Genomic DNA, 26,972 nt, shown 5'->3' on the forward strand with positions numbered 1-26,972 from the left:
TAGAAAGTTCAAAAGAACAGCTTTTTTTATTTTTTATTATGTGTGCATTCACTTTCAATTTTCAATTTAAAATACAGGTAACTACACAACAGATAACTATATATATATATATATATATATATATATATATATATATATATATATATATATATAGAAAATATCATTTTCCATGAAGATATTTTGTACATTTTCTACCTTGAATATATCAGAACTCATTTTTTTTTATTAGTAATATGCATTGCTAAGAATTCATTTGGACAGCTTTAAAAGTGATTTTCTCAGTATTTAGATTTTTTTGCACCCTCAGATTTCCAGATTTTCAAATAGTTGTATCTCGGCCAAATATTTTCAGACCCTAACAAACCATACATCACTGGAAAGCTTATTTATTCAACGTTCAGATGATGTATACATCTCAATTTCCAAAAACTGACACCAGGGATCCAGGGTCACACACACACACACATATATATAGTTCTCAATAATGATGACAATCTAAAAATTTAAAATAAATTAAAAGATGGACTTTTAACAGATAACTAAAATTGACGATAAATAACAGAATGACAGCAAATGGCGAAAAAATATTCATATAAAAGTATGGGCATCATTTATTTACAATGCAACGCATATTGGGAACTGAAAAAAGCTTTGACAAATTGTTCAATATGAAGCTCTTTGTTCTGGAAAGACTGCCTAGTTGGAATAACATCTAGGGGAATTTTGTTGGTCTAATATGCAATTTTTTTTCTATAATGTAGATTCAAAATAATTCACATTTTCAGCGTGTGACTCAAAAAGCTCTGCATGCTGAATAAAATGTAATTGCTTTTTGACAGTGCACAAACACAAACAGTCACGCAAATAAAACAGATGGATACCTCCAAAAACACAGAGTTAAGCCAATACACACAAAAACAACACATGATGCTGCATATTTTGACAAATTTCCATGTAATTGGCTTTTTCCTCCTCATTTACATGCTCAGTTGATATGTAGCAGGTTGGCAGAGCAGCTGCCCAATATGGTCATGAGGAATTTATCACACGTCTCCACCTTACAAACCACCATCTGGGAGTATGATTAAAATGCAAGTTCATGGCGACTTTAAGCCGAACGCTTTCCTTCCAACTCTACTCCTTCAAGACATCCTCATACTCTCCACGCTAATGGCTTCCCTCGTCCTAACAGTCATCGACTGAGGAAGTATTAAAACATCCTGTATTTAAAGTTCCCTGGGGAACAAGATCTACAATGAAAAGATGTTCCCTGTCAAGGGAACTTCGAACTGCGTCCTCTGAAGGGACACTATGGGGAACACCTCGTCGTGACCCGTGTCTGAAGCATACTTTGAAAAACGCCAATGTGTTGGCCGGCGACAGCCTCTGACGTCGCTACCGGCGCGACTATAAATACGCGCCCGTAGGACCCGTCACTTATCTTCTTCGTCTTCATTGACTGTTTTGTTTGAAGCGTGCATCTGAGAAACGACCAGAATGGTAAGAGCGATCTATTATGGTTATCATGGCATCCACTAGCAAGGCGTTTAAACAGTGTGTGCATCCATGTCAGCGTTATTTGACACCTGATGACACACACAGTCTTTGCGTCTCTTGTTTGGGCAAAGAGCACGCGCGCGATGTCCTTGAGGGGGCAATCTGCGCGCACTGCGAGCGTTTTTTCTGTGGAAAAGCTCCGCTCTCGTTTGTCATCTGGATCTCGCGGCTCAAGACCCGCCGTTGCCGAGGCACGGAGGAGAATGAGCTCGTGGGGATCGCAGGTGGATCTCGCTGAGGAGTTTAGAGAGGGACTTTCCTCTCACACTCTCCGGCGGCAAACGAGAGCGAACTTCGAGAGGAAGATGCGTTGTCATTAACCCTTTCTGACACTGAAGTTAGTGCTCTGCTGGGTTCTAACCAGAAAGAGCAGGAGATATTTGAGAGTGGTGAAGAAGCTGAGGCTGAGCCGCTCATTTCTCCTGCTCTGCGTAAGGGGAGCTGTTAGAGGTTATGGATCGCGCCGCGGCAAAAAAAAAAAATATATATTTTTTTTTTAAATAAAAATAAAAATAAATAAACTTGCCATGGAAGTGTGCCAGAAAGGTAACGTCGCGAGGTAGACTCGATGAGTGTTATTTTTCTGACCATAGCCCGCAGCCCAGGTGAGCCTTCCATTCTTGCCTGACTTACATGCAGAAGTTGAAAAGGAATGGAAGAGGCCGTTTTCTCTTGCATCCATCGGTTTCAGCATACGAGTTATGCTGATATCGATGGCATGCACGAGGACGGCTATGAGAGGATGCCCCCTGTAGAAGAGATGCTGGCTTGCTGTCTCTCAGTGGGGGAACATCCTCTCTAAAATCTCCCTCTTTGCCATCTAAGCCCTTCCAGGATACATCCCGCTTAAATGGTAAATCATACGCAGTAGCAGAGCCCGAACAACAAAGGGGTCCTGGCCCATCTCGATCTGAGGATCGAAGACGGGCGCAGAAGGCTAGTGTCGCGGCTCGTGCTCCTCCCCCGCCTGAGGGCAGGGGCAAGAGGAATCGCGGGTCACGAAGAGGTAAGCAGGGTCTGAAGGATGTGATTCAGACGGGGCAGCATTCTCGTCTGGATCAGAGCGATACCTAGGAGTTTGTCACTTCCTTTTGGATGTTTTTAAATTCTGTTTCATTTCTCCCCTGCCTAATTCCCCTGTAGCCACCAGCGCTCCACCTGATCGTGGTTAGGTGGAAAGTTTCTCACATAACAGTCTCCTATCCTGGACCTATTATGTTTTTGGTTGGTCCTTTTTTCATAGTGACCTCCTTACTGACGGTCCGGACCAAAAGGGGACGCCCCGTAAAGCGGGACTCCAGTACAGGAGGGTGGGTGAGTATGTAACCCTTTCTGCTTATGGGTGTTATGTTGCTGGTGGTTATGTCTTCTAACAGACTCTGTGAGTTTCCTTTTACAGTGCTCAGTTCCAGCCTTGTGCTCTGGCCACGATCACACGCTTTCGGCAGGCGGCCGTGCCGCGTGGGTTCGCCCCCCCAGGGCGCGACACCCACCGCGGAGCGAGTTCCACGTGCGGGAAGCAAGCGCTCTGCGGTTGCTCGTCCCACACCCCTCCCGAGGAGCCTGGCTGATCGTCAGAACTGGCATAGCACTGCAGGGAATATCATGGATATCCGGCCAGGTCACCCTGAGGGGCCGCCTGGCCGCTTGGCGCATCCGGGGAGGTGGTAGTTACGGAGTCCTTCTGTATGTACTGCCTCAGGTGATGCTCCCCTCGCTTGAGGGTTGGAGCTCGCCTCTCCCGTGCGATCCAGCGCCTCTGCGATGCTTAGGAACCTTTCTGTACACACGCTAAGCCTGTGTACTGTCTCAAAACCACATGGTGGTCAGTGTGCACGTGAACACTTTGCGCACTGTCTCAAATCCACGTAAGTGGTAAGTGTGCACGCAAGGCTCTGCGCACTTTCTAAAATCCTATACGGTAAGGGTTACGCGCCCCGCTTCATTCCCTTTCTTAAGATGATTAGCCCCGAGGTTTCTTGGGCTTCATTCAACCAGTGTGTATTTGTTATACACCACAAGCATCGCTTCCCTCAACATGAGGGGCTGTGTGGACTCCCGCATATTGTGGTCTTTTCAGATAGTAGGCTTCACCAGGCCTCTCTGATGGTGAGCTCCCACATACTGTGGTTGTCAGGTAGTAGGCCTCACCAGGCCTCCCTGGAGATTTAGCTCCCACATGCTGTGCGTTTCCACTAAAAAAAAAAAAAAAAAAAAAAAAACAAGCTCCCACGGTTTGTGGTTGTCAGGTAGTAGGCCTCACCAGGCCTCCCTGGGGTCGAGTTCCATATTAACTTCCACTGAGGTGGTTATCAGGTAACCGGTAGTAGGCCTCTCTAGGCCTCTCTGTTGGTGAACTCCCACATATTGTGGTTATCAGATAGTAGGCTTCACAGGTCTCTCTGAAGGTGAGCTCCCACATACAGTGGTTGTCAGGTAACTTTTTTCTGTACACACGCTAAGCCTGTGTACTTTCTCAAAACCACATGGTGGTCAGTGTGCACGTGAACACTTTGCGCACTGTCTCAAATCCACGTAAGTGGTAAGTGTGCACGCAAGGCTCTGCGCACTTTCTAAAATCCTGTACGGTAAGGGTTACGCGCTCCGCTTCGTTCCCTTTCTTAAGATGATTAGCCCCGGGGTTCCTTGGGCTTCATCCAACCAGTGTGTATTTGTTATACACCTCAAGCACCGCCCCTTAACATGGGGGGCTGTGTGGGCAATTCTCGTGGTAGTTTAGCAGCGCTCCCCTTTTCTAAAAGGGTCGCCTATGAGCATGCTGCTCGGAGCTCGGAGTCCTCCTCTCATGGGAGACTGAATTCTCGTTTTTTCATCAGAGCGCTCCAGTACTACATACTGTTTTGAGACGCACTGTGAGAGCAGACATCCTGCTGAGGCAGGGGCTGAGGCTCGGGGAATGGCGCCTTCGCACCAAGGTGTTGAAGTAGAGTTAGAGAGATTGGCCAGACCTGGGTGGATCGGTTTTGCGGCTCAAGAGAGCGTCGCACTATCCCCTCTGGCTTCCTCTGACTCATCCAGCTCCATTGGGGCTGGACGCCATGGTACAGGCGTGGCCGAGGCTTCATCTGTATGTTCCGTCCTCCAATTGCTCTGCTCCCGGGCCATTCCATCTACGAGCTGCTCTTATCAGAGTGCCACGAGAGCCCCTCCTTTGTGACAGGCAAGACTTGGTAATAAACAGTGCTAAGTTCTTAGCCATATCCCTTTAAAGGAATCTTTCGTGATTCCAAGCCTTCAGCTCTACCCCGGGCCGAGGCCCTTCAGGTAAGTTGGGTATGTAGCTTAGGCCTTTGGCCATAAGGGATAATGTCATGGACAGCCGTCGAACCGTCCCAGGGGCGACTCCCGGTGAAATGGTAGAGTTGGTACTTAGTGTTTGCCATGATTCTGGCCTGCACTCCCCTCAGCATGGCGGCGTGGGTATACTGTTCCCCATAGTGTCCCTTCAGAGGACGCAGTTCGAAGTTCCCTTGACAGGGAACGTCTCAGGTTACGAATGTAACCATGGTTCCCTGAGAGGGAACGAGACACTGCGTCCTCTAGCTCCCTGCCATGCTTCGGACGCAAGCTTCACGAAGAAGATAAGTGACGGGTCCTACGGGCGCGTATTTATAGTCGCGCCGGTAGCGACGTCAGAGGCTGTCGCCGGCCAACACATTGGCGTTTTTCAAAGTATGCTTCAGACACGGGTCACGACGAGGTGTTCCCCATAGTGTCCCTTCAGAGGACGCAGTGTCTCGTTCCCTCTCAGGGAACCATGGTTACATTCGTAACCTGAGACGTTCTCTGTCCTTGAGCGAGAGACGTTAGACAAAGAAGACAATTTAAACACAGATCTTCACTTCACTTTGTATTGGACACAAACTAAAGCACGTAAAACAGAATCACTGTGATGTATGATCAGTTGACTGTTTCTGCTTTTAAGGGCCTTTTGTGACTGGAAGCCATTTTGGCTCTATCGCACAGCTCCGAATGAAATTCATACCACAGCCTGAGCCATTGTGCCACACGAGAGTCAATGTGCTGATTTTAGAATTTTTCAGATTTCTGTTTATGGCTATGCAGCACATTTGAAAATAAAGTTACTTTCTATGCAGGCAAAACAGCCTGCATACATGTACATTACATGAGATGAAGAAGTAGAGAGGATTTTGACTGATATTAGAAAATAATTTGTGCTTGCCTGTGTAATAAATTAAAGTTAGACTAACATGTAAGCTGGTCCATGGAATGATTAAAAATTAAATAGTTTAGTTAGCATTAGCCATTGCTGAATCTTGTAATAATATATAAATGTAAAATAAATGGATAAATTAATGTAAAAAAAATACACTAAACAATATAATTAATAATAATAAATCTATTATTTTTTTATTATAAATATTTAATGGTAATAAACTTTTTTTTATTTTACAGGCAGTATACAGAAACCATCTTGTAACATTTAATACATTAATAAATGTAGTTCATTTTAAGTGTAATTACTAAAAAAACTAACGGTAACGTCTCTGTTATGTATGGTAACCCTCGTTCCCTGAAGGAGGGAACGGAGACGCCACATCGGTGACCGACTGAAAAGGAACTAAATATTAAAGAACATTTGCTCTTTAATATCACCAAACATTTGTTATTAACAAAAATACTAACAACAACATTAATAAAAGTAAGAAGAAGAAAACTTACTAAACTTACAATTTACAGAAGAAAATTTACTAAATATCTTCATGTAACATGATCTTTAATTAATTTCCTAATGATTTTTGGCATAAAAGTAGGGGTGCGCCGTTGTTAACTGAGAAGATGCGTAAATAAACGCTGAAAATGAACATGGATTTGCGCATCTTCTCAGTTAACAATGGCTCTGTGTAGTAACAGCTGTTCTATGTGAAATTACGCACCTGAAGGAATTTACAGCTGATTAGAGAACCGGCTTTACTGACGAGATGCGCATAATGATCAGCCGATCGTGATCGGCGCACCCCTACATAAAAGATCGGTCATTTGTTGATGTATTGTTGGCTATTGCTACAAATATATCCATGCGGCTTACGACTGGTTTTGTGCTCCAGAGTCCAATTTTTCTGTTATGTACACTCTCAGAAAAAAGGCACAAAAGCATATACACATTAGAACCTAAATTGTATATTTGTACATTTTTTCTGAAAGTAAAATCTGTGTATAAAAGTACTGGTTCTTTTGAAAGAGGGATAAAATAAAGCACACAGGCAAGGTTTGTTCAGTACAAAGCCTTCTCAGAGATCCGCTAGCTTCACACTAATTGTCTCGGCTCCTCTACAAATGCACCTGCAAACAGGCCTCGGACCACTAAGCCCTCAAGGGGGGTCCGAGGTACAGAACGAGTGGGATCACTAGCCGGATTAGCAAGGATCCCACCTGACTACAGTGACTAAGCGTGATGGGGACTTGGCAGGAATTGCTCTGGAAGACCCATTCTGAAGGACTGTGACGCTCTAGAATGCTGCCGCTCCTGCCAGGCACTGCTGTCCGAGCTTCTTATCTCTCACTTGGCAAAGCTGACAGCCTCTGGTTGTCTGCCACCTCCACTTTAGGCCGGCTGCTCTCTGAGCTGCCTGAGGTCTGTCGAGCCGCTGATAAATGCCCTAACACTGCCCATCCCGACCACTGAATGTCACTGAACTCTGAGCCCCAAACTCTCCTCACTTTCTAAAAGCACTTTAAGAGAAGGCCAACTATAATGGGTTATATAGCCCTTCACATTTTTTTTCTTTGAAGAGACCCTGAGTTTTGTTTTAAGCTACTAAAGGCTTTTGAAGGACAGCAAGCGTGTAGAGAATGTGTTTTTTTGAGCTAAAACTTATAGGAATATTTGGTTACATTACAGGATATAAAATAGCATGTGTAGTGTTACTAGAGAATGCCTATAATAATAATAATAAACATGCATTTACACTTGAAATCAATTGATTACCTGAATTTGAATGGAATTTAAGCAGCAGCTGAGATTTAAAATCAAAATACACATTTTAAGAATTAAAATGGAAAGAAATTCAGTGTATATGCATCTAATAATAATAATAATAATAACAGGAGAAACTGTTGTTAAAAATGTTTGGCGTCATTATATTATATATTATATTTTATTTTTTATATTTAATAATTTTTCAGCAAGTAAACTATCCATTGTGAAGACTTACTTTGTAAAAGAATGATTTGAACTCTGTATTCATTGAAGAGAGAGAGAGAGAGATAGAGATAGAGAGAGGTTCTATAAAAATATCAAGCAGCATAAATGTTTTCAATACTGATAATAATAATAAATGTTAAGCACCAAATCAGCAAATTAGAATGATTTCTGAAGGATCATGTGACACTGAAGAGTGGAGTAATGGCTGGTGAAAATTCACCCTTAAATCAAACAAATAGAAACCAGTAATCTTAAATTATAATACAATTTCACAGTAATACAGTTCAAATTTATTTTTGTGATCAAATAAATGGAGTCTTGGTGAGCAGTAAAGACTTCTTTACATTAAAGATCTCCCCTGACCCCATACTTTTGAATGGTAATGTAAATGTGCATACAATTTCACTTTTACATGTATCAAGTGAATGATGGCATCAGAGTGTAAGTTATCCATGTGATTATGCATTCAATTAAATCCGTCTAACAGTGTGTACATGCTGAGGGAAACTAAAGTCCATGTCTCTCAAGGTCACACCGAAGGCACTTCCTGCTCAGAATGCTGCTTCCGTCCGGGTGCTGTAGATTTCCCAGAAGTGAACGTCGGTTAGTGCGCCAACAAAATTGATTGGAACGTGGAATGCATAACATTGCTCTCAATTGATGTTCAATTCACTTTAGTCTTCCCCTCCCCCCTGTTGTTATTTAAGCTTTTGGCAAAGAAATAAAGAAAAGCACAAATTATATGAAAAGCACCTTTGTGTGCCAGTCTAGTACAAAAGGAAGGGCTTTTCAATGACAAAGGCATGATGAATTGAAATGTAAATAATCTTCATTTCGAGCTCATATCCTGAGATAAAGCAACAACACAACACCTGTTTCTGATCATGTACATTTATTAAAAACATGCCTCAAGGATTTTATGCGAAGATTTTCAAAAAGACTACCGTATTGTGCTTCTTAAATAGACACCATCCTGACAGCATGAAAAGACTTTATGCCTTTGCGCTGGGTTGATAGTCTGTATCATTTTTCATCATGGTTAGGTAACTTTGTATTTGTAGCCTTTAGATGCCAGGTTGCTTTACATGTTCCAAAATTAAAAGGGCACTGCTAATTATCCTGCCGCTCCTGCCTCTCTTCCAAACACAAAGTGAGCTGGAGGGGTTCTCTGCTGGCATTCATGCACACAGTCTGTGTGTGTCACGACTTGACAGAATCTGCAGCCGTTTTCACATTTTCTGCTCTGATTTTGGGGAAATGGATTTCAATCTGGTAAAATGCATTAAACTGAGTGCTGCGATATTCAAGCATTACTAAACAAACCAACATTTTGATGTGGAGCTTTAAGGCATTCCAAATCTATTTTCACTATATAAAAAAAATAAAATAAAAATAAATAAACTTATAGTCCGAAAAATAAGGTATTTTATTTTTAATATTACTATTTTCCTGTATTTTTGATCAAATAAATACAACCTTGCCGAGCATAAGAGTTTTCTTTGAAAAATATTTCCCATCAAAGGTTGTGCCTAAAGTGCAGTTTTGTAACCCAGACTTTTGACTTCCATTAATTATTCTTTCCACTTCACTATAAGCTAAACAACCAGGTCACATCTTGAAGTCTGCGTTTTTGTAATATTCTCTGCACACTCATCTGTCAAGCTGCTATATGATATTTAACAAACAACATCTTCTTCGTACAAACACGTTAAGGCAAACTAGCCTTCACCTCACAAACACAATCTTCCATTGCTCAAATAACCTGCGCTTCAGATAAATAAACCGTGAGTTATATCGCACACGCTGTAAATCACAGCCCGCAGGTTGAAAAGGAAGCGCCTGTGGCATTGAATTATCTATGACTACAATGCACTGGACTACCATAGTGCAGTAAACGGAAAGTGAGGTTGCCTTGCCCTTTGAAACATGGTCAATACACTGCCTTCCTGTGAGTGATGGAGAGGAGCAAAAGTGATCTAATCCAATCATCTCCAATAAAAGTAGAGGATAAATTGTGATGGGAGGTAATGAGGAGTTGTCTGGAGTTAATCCCACTGTCTCCCCAGTGAGAAATGGCTCATTCTTCTTCCGTCCTAAGTAAAACTGAGACATTTCAGGCCTTGATTTAAATGACTGTGTGAGATATCTATTTCCGGACAAGAGTCATTTTTTGGGCAAAAACTTTTTTTGAAGTTAAACCCTGAGATGTAGCACTTCTGAAATTGTACTTTGGCAGATACAGCGGATAAGACTTTAAGGGAATGGATACGACGCTTCAACACGTTTATGGCAACCGAGCTGTCACATTCTGGCTTCAATCAAGTCTGCTCTCACAACAACGCTGGATCTAATCACTCTCGTCGCATTCTGACCACCACAGCAGGTTCGGGCTGAAGAGATGACTTTCTGAAATGCTGACAGGCTGGACAAGCTCATAGACCAAGAGCTGCTGGAGATATCTATACATACGCCAGCCGCGTTGAAGCTGTCAGAGCACCATCATAAGCCACACAGCAGACTGTGGCCCTCTTAAAGAGCCGGCTGACGGATCCAGGGGAGGAATGACGATGCAGCTTTCAGTGGAAGCTCAGGGGAACTTAAATCAGAGGGAAATGAATTGAGAGGGGAGAAGTAGACTGGTAAAGTGAGCAGCCACACCTTAATGCCTGCAATGGTTCAACACTTCAAAGGGATGAGCATTTCATCAGATATAAAGCAGTTGGCCCCAAAAGTCTGTGAGTGTAAATATAGAATTTTAAATCTAATTTAAATAAGAAAATAAACAAAACATCATAACATATTATATATATATATATATATATATAAATTAAACATATGTACAATTCTGAATGCTGAGAAATTTATTAATTTTCCAATCCACCTTCTCCCTGAAATTGTTAAAATACAATGTTATAATAAATGTAATATTTATATATATATTTTTTTATTATTTAAATTGGATGTGAATTATTGCAATTAATCAATTTGACAGCCCTAAATGTAATAATAATAATAATAATAATAATAATAATAATAATAATAATAATAATAATTTCTAAAATAAAATAAAATAAAATAAAATAAAAACATGCAAATATTCAAATAGAGAATAAAACTCTTCATATTAATAATAAAATCAGCAAATGCCGCCTTTTCTAGTTAGCACAGACCATTTACAACATCATTAATTGACAATTAGCAGCAAATAATTTGATGAAATGCGACAGTAACTGTCTGTGTAATTTCCTAATGAAACGTTTGCACTGGCAAACGTCAAGAATAAAAATGAAGCATTTTACATGTAACCTCTTATAAGATACAGTACGTGCTTTGAACCACCACTCTTTGTTTTTCAAAATCACCTTTGCAACAGAAAGCAGGTGCAAAATAGCAAATAAATTATCATATTAATATATCTACATTTCCATTTCCAGCACAGCTGCCCTTTACCTACTTGAACTCTGTGCTCTGGTTAACACCAGGGGTGCTTTTAGGGCGACCTGCCCAAAATGCAGAGATACTCTGAGCAGAAAACACTTCAGTAAATAAGCTGCTCAATCAGACAGCACTAAGACTGGAACAGAGAGAATGAAGCTTATCCTTTATTAAAGACATCAATTACGCATCACTGGAGCACACCAAACTACCCGTGGTGCTTCTTTTTCAGGAGTTCCCAATGTCTCCTGGCTTTGACTAATCCAATAAGAGGTAATCATTGAAAGGCGGTGACCCAGAAGCGCGTGAGAGAGATGTCGGGACACTCTGTAAATGACAGGTTAGATCTGCGATGAGGTGAGGGGTGGCATCACCTAATCCAAATTCACACGAAAGGTCAGGCGCGCACAAGTTTGCAAAACAAATTAATTATACACAAGACAGATTAATGCGCAGCAAAACTAATGCCAGATATGATTAAGTGATGAGGCAGGTTTATCTGTTGATCTAGTCTCGGATGAAGGAGCAGTGCATACACGGGGCAGTGAAGCTTGTTGCGTTCACATCTACATGTATCAGCAGCTCCCTCAGATGTCCGCTGTGCTTTGTTTATGCAGCAATCAGCATTGGAAAAGGACCGGCTCATCTACATAACATGCATATTCAAATCAGGCTCGCTGGCTCGCTTTTAAAATCCTCTTTGACGTGCCCTCACTTGCCGCTAAGACACTGTCTTGAATAAATCACTGTAAACAATGTGTTAACATGTCGCCGCTGCACGCCTGAAGCCATTACGTATTCCCTTGACCGCTTGCTTCGAATCATAGGAAATCTTACGAGCATTTAACGGAGCTGCTAGGGTTGCCAACTTCTATAGAGGAGAGTAAGGGACGCTCTTGCTCTTTTCTTTTTTTAGGACGATATGGGGAACAATGCAAAAAGTAATCCACCAATTACCACCATTTTCCACTTATGGAAATTTACTCTGCATTTAATAACCCACCCCAATCTAACCTACTGTTGAATTGTTGATCAACTGTCATTGTTGTTGAGAGCCTCTCTGCGGCACATGGCTACGTTTGCTGTTACAGAGATGTGTAAGATAGATGTGTAAGGGTAAGTAGTTTTGAGTTGCTTACTGAAGGACCTGACTGAAACCCCACGGAACGCTACTGCCTATATGACACTGACTGATATCCAAACCATACTTTCCAAATGAGATGTAATTAAAAACTTGGCTTGAGTTCAATTTAAAATGTTAAAGAGAAGAGGAAGGGCATTTCAGGCGATCGATACTCATGTTCATTTCCTCTAAGAGCTGCACAAGCGTGCAATGGATTTTCCCCTTTGTAACAAATGTAGCGTAGTGTACGAAGAAGAAAACAAACAAACAAAAAAAAACTTGGTAATAATTACCAATCTTTTACTCATCATCACCAGGGTAGTCAAGGCTGGAGAGAATGAATCAATAGCCCAATTTGAGCCCAATCAATAAGCAGCAGAGGTGAAACATTATGATGACATAAACATTAGATGCTTCCATTATGACTAATGATTTCATCCATAAGGTACTGCTGGAAACGACATATAATGCACAGGCATGGCAACAACACCAAATGAGGAAACGCTTGCCGTTAAAACATGCAAGATAACATCTAAATCACAGATTCGATGGATTACACACAGTTACAAACGTGAGATCACGGATGGGGGCGATGGCTCATTTAAGATGTCCATGGGTTTAGACAGAGATTTGACAGGAAGCTGCCACCGTTTGCACCACAAGATGGATGAGCATGGCAATAAACACCAGAGAGCAAGGCATTTGGACTCACCATATTGTTGGTGGCTCGGACCCCTCCACCTCCAAGTAATCGTACTTTTCCTCCGTCTGGAAGTCTGTAAAAATGATGGAGATGGTGTCTCCGGGATCAGCAAGTATGGTCCACGTACAGTCCGCACTATTGTAATATTCACTCGGGAAATTGGGACTCGTAATGATGCCACTTGAACCCCTCAGAGTATCACCACATGTGTCCTCAGCTGTCAACCAAACACGAAAAGACTTGTGTTAGGAATCGGCCTTTAATTTCTAGACATACTTATACAGCAGAAAATGACAGCTGAACCTTTTGGACTAAATCGAGGCCACTTTTCACATTTGAACACCAATTGTTGAATGGATTCTGCGCCAATTCACAGCCCATTGTTGGGAGTTAAAAATAGCTTAATGGCGATTTTGTTCAATTTTAAGCGTATGAGAGAGAAACTGTGGCTATCTGGCGGTGCCGTTCATTAATTCGACACGCACTAGTTTAAAACAGGCTGTCCCATGATTCCTTTTATCATGTTTTAGTGAGGCAGTGGCTCTTTTGGCTGCTTTTATATATTTGTCCCTCTCTCGTTTAAGTTTTGTAAATGGTTTCCGTCACAAAAAGGTTTTCAGAAAAACAAGGTCCCAGCTGCATTTCCAAATAGACTCAGAGCTCAACTCTGGTCTCTTCTGCTAGTAGGTGTCCAATTAAATTTGAGTGTGATCTTTTTGAATTTACCAATTGCAAATTGTAATTTCGTCTTTGGAAATCGAGTTGCAAATAGAACTATGTACAGATAAAGACACATGGACTAGTCTGTGCAAACATGATAAATTATATAGAAATAATTTATACAAACAAGCATTCACTCATATGCACGTACAGTCATGGCACAGAGCCATGTGAACGTACATATAGTGCGTACATAAATATGTAAAAAGTGATGCTCCGATGTGGAGAATCACTTTTACCTGGGATCGACACATAGTAAAGGTGCAAAAAGTCTTGGCAACGAGAAGTTACATTGAAACAATTAAGAGAGACGCATTGACATGTCCATGATGGAAGCCATGTCGATGCGCGCACACGCATACATTTGCATACATTAAATGTTGAGAACGTACATACATGACATGCATTCACAGGCAGAAATACAAAAGAGCACATGCACTCAGAAAGACTGATGGAAACCTTGATGCCTCTCACTCTTCTAGCGGTTATCTTTCGTAAAGCTAATATTTATCAGTTTACTACCTTTGATAGTAAACCTCTCAGTAGAGCTCTATTGTAATAGGATAATCACAAAATTCAGCAGTCAGATATTTTCTTAATATCCGCTGGAATCTTCTGGAACATCTGTGGATTTCATTGAATTTCATTCGATTGCTTCGCGTCTCTTATTATGAAAACGATATAGGTACTTCTGATTTAAAATGACTGTTATATGGATTTCCACATGACTTAAGTATTTAGGAAATGTTCAAGCTGCTTTTTGTCTATAGAATAAAAGTGGATGAGGACTAGTGACTGTCATTCTCTTCCTTTGTATGCAAAAAATATATATATGTATGTATTTTCTTGTGTCTTATGTTTGAAGCAAGAAAGTAAGCCAAACAGGTTTGGAATGACACAGAGTGAGTAAACAGTAAAAGAAGTGAGGTAAATAAGCTCTCATTGAACATTAACATCATAATAAACTTATAAAACAAAAGAAAAGGCATGATATGATTTGAAAGGTGAGAAAAACATGAGAGGGAGTCTGAAATACATGTTTTGTGTTGCAAATTCAAGCTTGTCCTAAAACATTTCCACACTCTGTTGGCTGGGAAAAAGTCATGAGACATTAAAACCCAAACTACAGTTATATCAATGCTAATGTCAGTAAAAAGCACGCCCACGCACGCACACACACAAACACACACACACCTATTAATGTCACTGAGCATGTGATTGACAGCCTCATAAAAATGCCATTACATAAAAGGAACTCAGGAGACAAAACGGACAAAGGTGTGTTTGGGCGAGTGTGAGAGAGTGTTCTCTTTTGTTTACACTGATGAATGTGGTTGCATCTCACTTAAATATGTAACAAGAATACGAATATGTTTTTTTTATTTTAAATTGTTTTTCTTGCACAACTCATAGAACTTTTGTAAATAAAATATGCAAATGAAGTGTGACTTAGTGCCTGTAGGCATGTTTAAAATGATCCTCACCAAGTCAATGTTGAGGTAGCCTTTTGGTGTGTTGCAGAAAATATGTAAACACTTCGTACATATGTAAACAAACATACAATCTAGAAAAATCGACTTAAATGATAAAAGGGAAAAGTGATGGTGTGTGTTTCAATAAATTCTAAAACAGCTCGGCCTTGACATTTGCATTGTAATGTGGAGCGATGGACTGTGGGCTATGATAGAGTCCCTCAGGGAAATATTTGTGTCAGTCATTTGTAAATCAATTCTGCATTTAATGCATCTCCGAGTCAAATGTGGACGAGCTAGCACTGCATTTCATAAAAACTGGAATAATAACGCAAGAGCATATAGGGTTGAAAAGAAGTAGATAAATCTCATTCTACAGTTGTTCATGGGCAAACAGCCAACATGACCTCCAATTCATATTGTGCTGTAAAATGCATCTTGAATATAGTTATACATTTGTCAAAATATGGGGTCAACAGTACAGTTGTGATCTATGCATAGCTAGTTTTGTACCACTAATATACATAAAAATAACTCTCTTATTTGTCTTTTGTTAGCCAATAGCCATCGTCCATGAGTTTAGGAGTGCTCAAGTACCAAGAGTGTTGTATTTAAGAATATTTATTTAATCACTAAATTACACATCAATGTAATGAAATATTTTTATTTCCTTAACAAACCCAGCATACCTGAATTTATTTATAAGTAAGTTAGTAAATAAAAATGTATATATATATATATATATATATATATATATATATATATATATATATATATATATATATATATATATATATATATATATATATATTGTGCATTCTTGCTGGAAAGCTAGACAAGCTGAAGAGTTTTACGCGACAAAATTACATAAAAGCAAATAGTAATTTGATATTACATAAATATATGTAATATGAAAATGAAAAATGTTCACCTATTTCAACTTAAAACTTAACAAAACTAAAAATGTACTGTATATATATATATATATATATATATATATATATATATATATATATATATATATATATATATATATATATATATATATATATAAAAATGAAGAACATTAACTAAAGAAAACATTTTTGAAAAAGCTCACATACCTAAATGAATTATTTAACACCTTAACAACACAAAATCTTGTGCTGCCTTTAAATGATAATAATAATAATAATAATAATAATAATAATAATAATAATAATAATAATAATAATAATAATAATAATAAAGTTTCATTTCAAAATACTTGAGTGAATAAGCTTTGAGAGGATTGTTGTTTTTTCAGCAGTGTTAAAAATTCAGTTACTGTCTCCCCTGCACATTGTTTCAGCTCAGCCCATCAGCTAGACTCCAGCCACAGCTCTGGGAAAGGACTATGGATTGAAATGCAGGACTGGTATAAAGGCTGATGCTATGATGGTAGACACAGACACAAACATGTTAGCAAATGATCGTTCAGGGGCCCATGGGATAAGATGCGGTGTCAGGAACCTGACACTCTCCTGTCCATCAGCTAAAAGCCAGCCTGACTAGACTATATATGTACACATTGCAATGGGCCATTAAGATATACAGGGGGTTCTAAAAGTCTGAGACCACTGAAATTTTTTTTTTTTCAGAATCTGAGGGTGCAAAAAAAAAAATCTAAATATTGAGAAAATCACCTTAAAAGTTGTCCAGATTAAGTTTTATATATATATATATATATATATATATATATATATATATATATATATATATATATATATATATATATATATATATATATATATTTACAGTAGGAAATTTACAAAATGTCTTCATGGAACATGATCTTTACTTAATATCCTTTTGGCATAAAAGAAAAATTTATAATTTTGACCCTTACCATGTATTTTTTTTTTCTGTTGCAACAAATATACTCCAGTGACTTAAAGGGGGGAGGGAATGCTATTTCATGCATACTGAGTTTTTTACACTGTTAAAGAGTTGGATTCCCATGCTAAACATGGACAAAGTTTAAAAAAATAAGTTGTACGTTTGAAGGAGTATTTCTGTTCCAAAAATACTCCATCCGGTTTGTCACAAGTTTCGGAAAGTTTTTTTCGAGTATGGCTCTGTGTGACGTTAGATGGAGCGGAATTTCCTTATATGGGTCCTAAGGGCACTTCTGCCGGAAGAGCGCGCGCTCCCGTATAGCAGAGCACTGAGAGGCTGAGCACAGACATTCACTGATCAGAGCGAGAGCGTCGCGAAAAGTCACAAAAGAAGTGTGTTTTTGGTTGCCAGGGCAAGACAACCCTGCACAGATTACCAAAAGAGAAACAGCATTAAGGGACCAGTGGATGGAGTTTATTTTTACAGAGCATCAACGGAGTTGTGTAAGTGTTTTTGTTTGTTCCCTGCATTTCGAAGATGCTTGTTTTACAAACAAGGCCCAGTTTGACGACAGATCTGCACATCGTTTATTTCTTAAGGATAATGCAGTCCCAACGAAAAAGGGTCACGATCGTGTGTTGGAACCGCAGGCGGTGAGTAAAACTGCTTCAAATATCTCTGTGTTGTTAACTTAGCTATCGGCGTGTAAGCACATCAAGTAAACAACATGCGATGTTGTCATCAAACTGCACTTTCCACATGTACAGCTTAAAAAAAAAAAAAAAAAGACGACATAAAGTGGAACTTTGTCATTTTCCAAAACCGCTAAGCAAATATATACAGTTTCAGTACATACTACATAGAGACGTCGTTGCTGCTCTTGTTTAATTTCAGCCTCTGGATCTGATTCTGGATCATAAATCTATGCTGAATCTGACTGTTAGCCATGGTTTGTTTTGGTTGGTTTTGTCCTCACGGTGTCACAGCTTCCAAACGCTCTCAACGCAAAAGCCTTTTGGCGCTCATGATTCTTTAGCTCCGCCCACACGTCACGCCTCCAGCCGGTCGTGTTTTTCCGGGAAAAATTGGTACAGACTATCTTTCTCTTATGAATATAATAAAACTAATGACTTTTTGGAGTTATGAAGGATGTAGTACTACTCTATAGGTACTCAAGATTAACAGGATATTGAGTGAAAACGAGCATTTCACCCCCATTTAAGACTGATTTTGTGGTCCAGGGTCACAAATGTATAATTAAAATGTAACAAATAAATACAATGCATGAAACACTTCAAAAGTTTTTTTTTTTTTTTTTTTGCCTTCAACTTTGGATTGAAAAAGCCATTCTTTGTTGCAATATGTCCTGAGTCCATCACCTGGCCAGGTCCATTAAATCACATTCTGTCACAAAGCCTATTTCTTTCATTTTCTGTTTCCACGCAATGGCCTATCTAGCCAGATATTGTGTTCTCGGGGGGGGAAGGCACCTGTCAGTGACTAGAGGTGGAATCTGAGCGTGATGGAGTCTCTGTATAATCCATGTGATGTGACAGTTGAGAGGGCTGGAATATGGTGATTGAACTGCACTGAGCTACACTGGGTGTGTGTGTGGGGGGGGGGATTGGGGGGCTTCGGTCTAATCCAGTCATCGAAGAGCAGGATAAATGAACACGTTCTGACTGCGGAACGCTCAGTTGAAGAGTGCATTTGTATGTGTATTATTCATGCATTCTCAATGTCAAATGCAAATAAATTCAAATGGACACATACTGTATTCATAGGTATGGGTATATTGTATGAGGCTAATTCTGATTTTATTGCACAAAAAAGGGCAAATGAATAATGTGCAACATATAAAGTGGACAGGATTACGACTGACATTCACTAGTCCAGTCTAGGATAAGCAGAAAGTAAAAGTAAAGAAGGTTTTAACATACCTAGCCCTTTTTAATTATTACCTATTTGTAATTTTGATGATGTTCATTTTTATAATAATAATATCCCAAATAATCTACTAAATAAACCAATGGAAGTATTCGGAATGAATGAATGAAGGAAGGAAGGAAGGAAGGAAGGGAAAAAGGAATGATGGAACGATTAAATAAATAAAATTCAAGTTTGTAAAAAAATATATAATTTATATATAATTTAGGTCAAGTTATGTATATATGTATATATGTATATATATATATATATATATATATATATATATATATATATATATATATATATATATATATATATATATATATATACATAACTTGACCTAAATTAAAAGGTTAATTTTTTTAAATCATTAGATGATCGTCATGTAACTTGATTGGAAAATTTTATTTATTTGTTTGTTTGTCTGTTATTGTTATTGTTGTTATTATTAATAATAATAATGATATGATATAATATCATTTAAAACATAAACAATATAAATATACAAACAACAAAAAGTAAATAAACATTGTGTACAGTGTGTTTGTGTGATTAAAAACATTAAAGATTTCTAGATTTCTGAATATATAAACAATTTTAAACAACATTATGAATCATAATAATTTACATTTTATATTATTCTATATGTCTGATCGTCATTTAAAAGATTTTGAATGTTCTATCCTGAAAAAAAATAGCCAGTGTGACCACTGAGATGGCCTCAAAAACACTGTTCCTGACAAATAGTCACATCTGGTCACTCAGTTCTGAAATCAGATCTGTGCTACATTAGGGGCTCCTCGCCCTGAAATCAATCAGTTATACAGCATCCTTACTGACATCTCTGCAGCCCTCCAGAGCCTTCTGTGGTGATAGTGTCATATTTTGTTTTCACAAATATTCATATTTGTGTTGACACTTTTTCCTGAGGGTGAGTGTACATGATAAATGAGCTGCCGCTGTAAATGCAGTAAGTATGTTTGTGGGAGGGCAAAAGAAATGAAGGCAATGCACTGAAAGAATTCTTGAAGCTCTGAAGAGAAATGAGAAAACGCTCAGCCTGGTGTGGATTCAGGTGAGTTCTCGTCCGCAGGAACGTGCAGGTCCCTTCATGCAGTCTCTGAGGAGATTTTTGAAATGTCAGTCCTGACAACCTCAACAAATGTGGGCATACAAACATATTTTCATGATTTGGAGAACCCCGGAGGCACAAACCCCATTTCAACTTTTTGATCTCAACTGCTGTGAGGAGACTTCGAAATGACCGCAATCTAATAATAAATGGTATCCGTGTAGAGCTTTGGGAATATAAAAGCATCTGAATTTGAATCCATGTACCTAATAACAAACTTTTTTTTTTTTTTTCTATATTTGGATGTTTCTGTAACTATACACTTTTTGTCCTTGAAGAATTCTTGACAAAATAACCACCAAAAACACTTTTCAAACACTTCCTTCGTTTGTTTCATCTACTAACAATTTTCAACTTCAGGCACTTTTATGTTCCAAAGATTGATTATTTTTTAAATTAACAGATTACAAAATGTAATTTTTTTGGGGGGTAGTGGGTATAAAAGTAACCTTATTTATGAACTATGTATATAAATAAGTTACATAAAAGTGAAACATTTATAAACTGTTTACCAGGCCTTTATTACTTATTTGTGCAAATGCCCTAAGAGAATATATTTAACCTTTGTCACAAATTTGCAATTATTTGCTATAAAAGTCCAAACAGAATAAATCATTAAAAAATAAAAAATAAATAAACATAATCATACAATTAGATTTTTTTTTAAATATACATACTCAATATACGTACATACACACACATATTACAGGACAGCTTTTCCTGGTTGAGTCTATTCTACTCTATTCTGTATATGACACTCACAAGCAACAATCCAGAATGTCCATTCAAATCACAATCAGCCTAACAGAGAGAAGCTACAGAGGGCACTGATGGAACTGCAGTGGCTAAATCATCTGCTCTCGAGCTGTTTGATTCATCACTGCTCTGCTTGGGGGATGTGGACTCTGCTCGCACCAACAAGCCATGTCAAAACAAAGCCTAAGCCATCAAGAAAACATCATGTGTTATGATATTATATTTTTTATTCATATCTAGTGCTGGGTATATTTCTTACAAATTGTAGTCTATTACTGATTACAAATGACATGATGAAAATTGTCGTCAGTAATGCAATTTAGATCACTCATATTAGATAATTTATTCTGACTACTTTTGGATTACTTTTAGATTACTTATGAACTAAATTTTTACTTTAGATACATCTGCATGCTTATGTGTTGATAAATGATGGAAAAATTCACATTAAATCTCAGGGGGACTTAAAGTAAGTAATTTTGGTCAGATGGTTTGACTGACCAAAAAAATTGGGAATCCCTGCATCATAAAATCATACAATATGTAATCATGTTATCCATAAAAAAGTAACTGTAATCCGATTATGAGAATTTTAAAATGTAAGAGAATCTAATTACAATTACAAATGACATGTAATCAGTTACTACCCAGCACTGTTCATTTCAGTTTTTACACATTTGTCCCTTAGTTTAGCCTCATTTTCATCACACCAACAATTCTGTCATTAATAAAGTGTAAACTGCACAAAATTAATGTCTTGCAAATTTTACATTGTAAGCAGACAAAGAAAATAAACTAGTGAGAGTATGAAAATCTACAGGATCAAAAATAACCACGTACACAAGTTTACTTAACTAAATGGGTACATTCTACAGACTTCGACTGTTTTATATAGAACTAGTTCTATAGTAAAAACTATCATCTAACCCACACCCCAATTCCTGCCAGAAAATGTTGGTACAATATATGCTATTGTATTTCTCTCTCTTTGCTTTGCTTCTCTCATTGTGTATATTGTATTTTTTTGTAACTGTATTCAATAACACTGATTATGTACTCATGCTGGTTACAAATGCAGCCCAAGTCTATTCTTTAACATGAATTTAAAGCAGCCTTTTGGGTTTTTGTAAGCCAATGACTGGGGTCAAAACGTACAGTTCATCTCTGAATTATGGGAAAACCAAATTAGCAAGATATATTCTGGAGAGCAGCTTCTGCTGCACCGTGTCAGAGGAAATAGCTGACTCATCATTGTAGAATAATTCCTAAATAGAAAAATGACTTGGCTCAGCAGAGCAGCTGGGTTTTGGGCCAGTCGCTGGCTGGCTGGCTCTACAAAAGATCATTGACACTTCAATCACACCACTGAGAAGGTGCTGAAATGGCCTTGTGCTAATCATCAGTGCACGCTCATGTAAAACTGTAATCATATGATCAATTTAAGCATAATCATCATGTGCTCTGCAAATAGTGGTGCTAGAGAACCTGCAAGGGCGAGGAAGAGGACGCCACTCGCCATCTCTGCTCCTCACACTCACACTGACATGTCATTCGGCCCTGCGGTGGGCTCCGTTCTCAGGCTTGTATTAATTCACTGCACTTAATGTGCGACTGAGCTAAGCATTCAGAGCAATTAGAGCTTGCAGTGTTGTGCAAATTTACTCTCAGGAAGGAAGGACTGTGTAAAGAGACCTTTAAATGCAAAGGTGTCCTTTACACATCATGATAACTTATCAATACATTCCCAATTCTAGACATTTTTGTAAAGCGCAAATTAAACTCCTGATAAGAAATTCCACTCGAGCTTCCATTTACTCATTTTTGTTGCAAGCCCTTATGACAGATGTCAAAATTGGACCAGCAATAGCCAACAATTCACTGTATGGGTCAAAATGATTGATTTGCCAAAAATCTTTAGGATATTAAGTAAAGATCATGTTCCATGAAGATATTTTGTAAACTTCTAGCCTAAATGAATCAACTTGCTGACTCTAGTTGCAGTGGTTAACAGCTCACTGGAAAAAAAGATTAAACAATATGACTTCAGAAGACTAAATATATACAATGACAAAAAAAATAATACTTTTTCAGTAAACTACAGGTAAATTTCACAGTTAATTACAAGGAAATGGCAAGTAACATTGAATTAAATATGAAATAGTAGAAAGACTGAAAGACTCGCAAAACTCATTCCAATAATCTTTATTTATTATCCTTAAGTATGAGTAAATTGTCATTCACAGAATGTCATTTCCGGACAAACTATTCCATAAAGCACAAGTACAGTAATAGTGGTTTGGTGCTGGAAAGCTTTAACCCATCTTCAATCCGAAAAAACTAGAAATCCTGATCCTGCTACAACAGCTGTTAATTAGCACACTTAATTACAAGCTTAGCCCTGTCTGACAGGAATGTGATCCATCCAGCGCTAAAGTAATTAAACGATACAGCAACGATTCACTGGTGCCTTCTAGACTATGGAGAGAAGCCAATGTTAAAAAGATTCCCTTTCCAGAAGCTTTAAATTTAGTCTGTTCATTATTCTCTTACAAAGCAGAGAACGAATGACATACAGTATGTGGAAAAATTTCGATTTAAATAATACGGCTTGGAAAATGCTGCATCATTTTAATAATGAAACACTTCTATCATGCTGCCCCTTTGTGTAGTACTTCAAAATGACCTGGCTATTAAATTGCCTGTTGCTGTTAAGGTCAGTCTATAAAATTATATGACAGCTTTTGACGTCTATAACAATCGACTGAGTATCTAATATCATTGCCATCCAGACGAGACCACATTATACGTCTATTTCCCAACAAGACACAAAATGGACACTAAGCCACAGCCATCTAAGATCGAAAACTAAATTGATTGTTGGGTCATGACCCATTTAACAGCTAACTGGCCACATTCGCTCATTATGACTGCAGATTCAATGGTCTTAGTCAACAGATCTCCAAAATATTGTTCTTCATTTCTGCAACCGATTTGAGAAGGAATCTTTGATAAGAGTTGCAGGAATTGGATATATATTTTTGATGACAATAAAAGGGAATCTAATCATGCCTAACCAGCCATTCAACCTGCCATGATCCTGCACATAGCCTGAGATACACAGAAGTGGGGCGGGTGCAGGTTGGACCATTGAAAGGTCACTGCACTGATATGGAGGGTAATGAGGCACCACAAGGACATGGGGGCAGCTAAGAATTTTCATTCCCCAAAAGACACATGATAGATAGTTACATGCGGATGCACCACACACAGGACCTTGAGTTTGACACGAGGCTTCTTTGACCCCATTAGATCACTATATGTTAATCAGCAGCTACTCGCACACACACAGACATAAACACACATAATGGCTACAAACATGATATTATACTTAAGCAATCACACAAGGAAGAGTGCACAGCTCAAGACCTCAAGCCATTGGAAAATTTAACATTTGGCCAGCTGTTTGGGATGGGAAATTATTTATTTAACCAAATATATATATATATATCATTTTTTTCTAAATTCTTTGATAAAAAAAGAAAAAAAAAGAAAAAAGAAAACTTTTCAAGAGCCCTTTCTTCATCTGGGGCCCTGCTAATCAGTACTGCTTTTACCCCCAGTCCAACGCCCCTGGGTGGGCGATATCTCGATATTTAAAATATATCGATATATTTTTTAAACTCAATATAGATTTTGACATATAGTATATATCGATATATTGTTTATATTTAATTCTGATTCCGCCACTTTGCTTGTTTGCCTTCTCTGTGCTGGGCTTGCCCCCGATCGCTCGCCCCCCGCCTCCTTGATTTTGTTCCCCCTCCCCTCGCATGTTGTCTCATATTGAACATGTCATAAAAAGTTACTGACCGCAGCATATTGGTTGTTCCGTAACTTTTTTTTTGTGTTCAAAGTATACAAAATGTATATAATAAGCGAGTACACCATGAATCCATTTTCCAAACCGTGTTTTTAGCCTGTCCTGAATCACTAGGGTGCACCTATAATAAGTGTTTATATTCTGACTATTTTAGATTGCTTCAGGGGTACCACGGCGGAGTAACCCAGTACCTTTGTGATTCTTCATAGACATAAAGAGAGAGAAGTAGCTCCGGCTACAATGTTCTTCCGCAACACGCAAGCAGTTCTGTTTATTAACCGCTAGAGCGTCAAAAGTTACCGACTGCAGCTTTAATGTAGTTTTTTATTTTGTAACTGTTGCTGTATTTTGTATGCATCTTAACTCAAGCTTAGTGCTTTACTGTCAAATCTGTATAAACAACAAACAAGAAATAAACATGAAATGTTATTAGTAACTGCACTTATTAATGCAAAACAATAGTAATTTTATTATTAAATTATCTTTATCTTGAATATAGGTAATTGACAAAATGTAAAGCTTGTTATTGGATTTCCCATATTTTCCTCTTCCTCTCTCATTCCCTCTTGGTCCACCTGCATTTATTTGTTTGTATTTAGAGTTGCTTCCTTGGTGAATCCTGGAATGCAGACTTGTAAAATACATTTGAGACTTTTAGCAACTTTATCGAACTCCTATCTTTGCTTGTGCCAGCAGTCATTACGACTGGTGTATCAGTCCAAATATGCATTAGATTAATGGTGTAGATATGTTAGAGAGAACAGGAGCTCTTGATCAGGGTGTGGGGCTGTCAGAATGCAAAGGACTGTTTATATGCGTGCCAGTTTACTATAATTTTGGGTCAAACTTTCCCAGACAAGCGAGCAAAATAAGACATAATTTTTTGGAGGACATTTGGGATTTCCTAGTTTCACAAAAATGTAATTTAAAACAATATTAAATAAAATAATTGTAATTTAATAAAACAATAAACTGCAGATGAATTGCATACTGAAAATTAAATCAGTGAATAATGGTTAATTTGTATAATATTATAATATTTTTTGAGCTTGACCTGCAAGATATTTTAAAGAAAAGGTCCTATGTTTTTTTTTTAAATATCTCTTTTGTAGTTGTAATGTAGCTTCAATATAACCTTTTACAAAAAGGAGTTGCACCATTACAGCTCGTACCTGCTAAAAACCTTCTGTTTTGGTTCTGATTATCATCTTTATCGTGCTGAAATCATGCATTCTACACCATATAAACACCATTTAAACTTCTGATATATAGTTTTCTGAGTGCACACGTAAAGTAGCTATCACAGCATGTGAAACTAAATTTAAGTTCACATTCACACACAAGTTTACGTTAAAAACACACATGAGTTACCAAAACAGCCGGTTATGTCTGTGAAGGTAAACAGCTGGGAAATAAATTGCATGTTTATTTTAGGTCTGTGTGGCAGCAGCAATATACTGTACAGTAAATAAGTCAATAAATCCATTGCTGTCTTGTCTCCTCTGAGGCTGGGACTCTGAACAGAGTTCTATTCTCGTCTGTGCAGCCAAAGACAGAATAGTTAGCATGTTTTGCTCAAACTTTCGCCATGGCATTAGAACCGGTACACCATTGTGGCTTGTAAAATCAAAATGACAGCGCGTGGTTGGAAACATGCAGATTAAGGGGCGGTCATATTATAAAGAGATCCCTTTGTAATGTCAATAGGGGAGTGAAATCAGACGCGCTCAGATGCTTGCAGAAAAAAGGCTTACTAAAGCAAAGTGACTGGGTTAATCTTTTTACGATTCCTTGGTTGGAAGATGCATCGGGGACCTGATTATAGCACTTTAAACCTGGAAAAGTCAGATTTTTATGACATTACAGTAGACATATTTTGGTTTACACACTGTATTGTTTTATCAGTTAGTCATGTTAGCACTCGGCTAACGTGTCCACCATGTTTTTTTTGTTATGTGGTTACAGTTTAGCAGCTAATCTTTAGCTGTGGGCACACTTCGTTTGCATAAGTGTTAAACAAGTGTTAAAGTGTTAAACAAAATGTTTTTATGTCATTATTTTAAGAAAGGATTGGAGTGCTTTTCAGTATTATTGCTTTATCCAAAGGTGCATGCTAGGGCTGCCAGGTTGTCTCAACAAAACCCACACAATCATGTTTTGAGGGTGTCCTATGTTAGAAATCTCATTCTGAGGTTTAAATTAAAGTTTTTTTTTGTTAGGG

General features: G+C 38.3%; 1 protein-coding gene across 2 annotated transcripts in view; it reads right to left on the reverse strand.

Annotated features, from left to right (window-relative positions):
- csmd3b (CUB and Sushi multiple domains 3b) overlaps nt 1-26,972 on the reverse strand; it is a 403,590-nt gene that overhangs the window by 210,276 nt on the left and 166,342 nt on the right. For both annotated transcript variants that reach the window (XM_052583645.1, XM_052583646.1), the window contains exon 5: nt 13,015-13,222. In XM_052583645.1, the coding sequence (XP_052439605.1) occupies nt 13,015-13,222 (208 nt within the window). The remainder of the gene's footprint in view (nt 1-13,014; nt 13,223-26,972) is intronic.

Source organism: Carassius gibelio, chromosome B19, assembly GCF_023724105.1.
Source record: "Carassius gibelio isolate Cgi1373 ecotype wild population from Czech Republic chromosome B19, carGib1.2-hapl.c, whole genome shotgun sequence".
NCBI lineage: Eukaryota > Metazoa > Chordata > Actinopteri > Cypriniformes > Cyprinidae > Carassius > Carassius gibelio.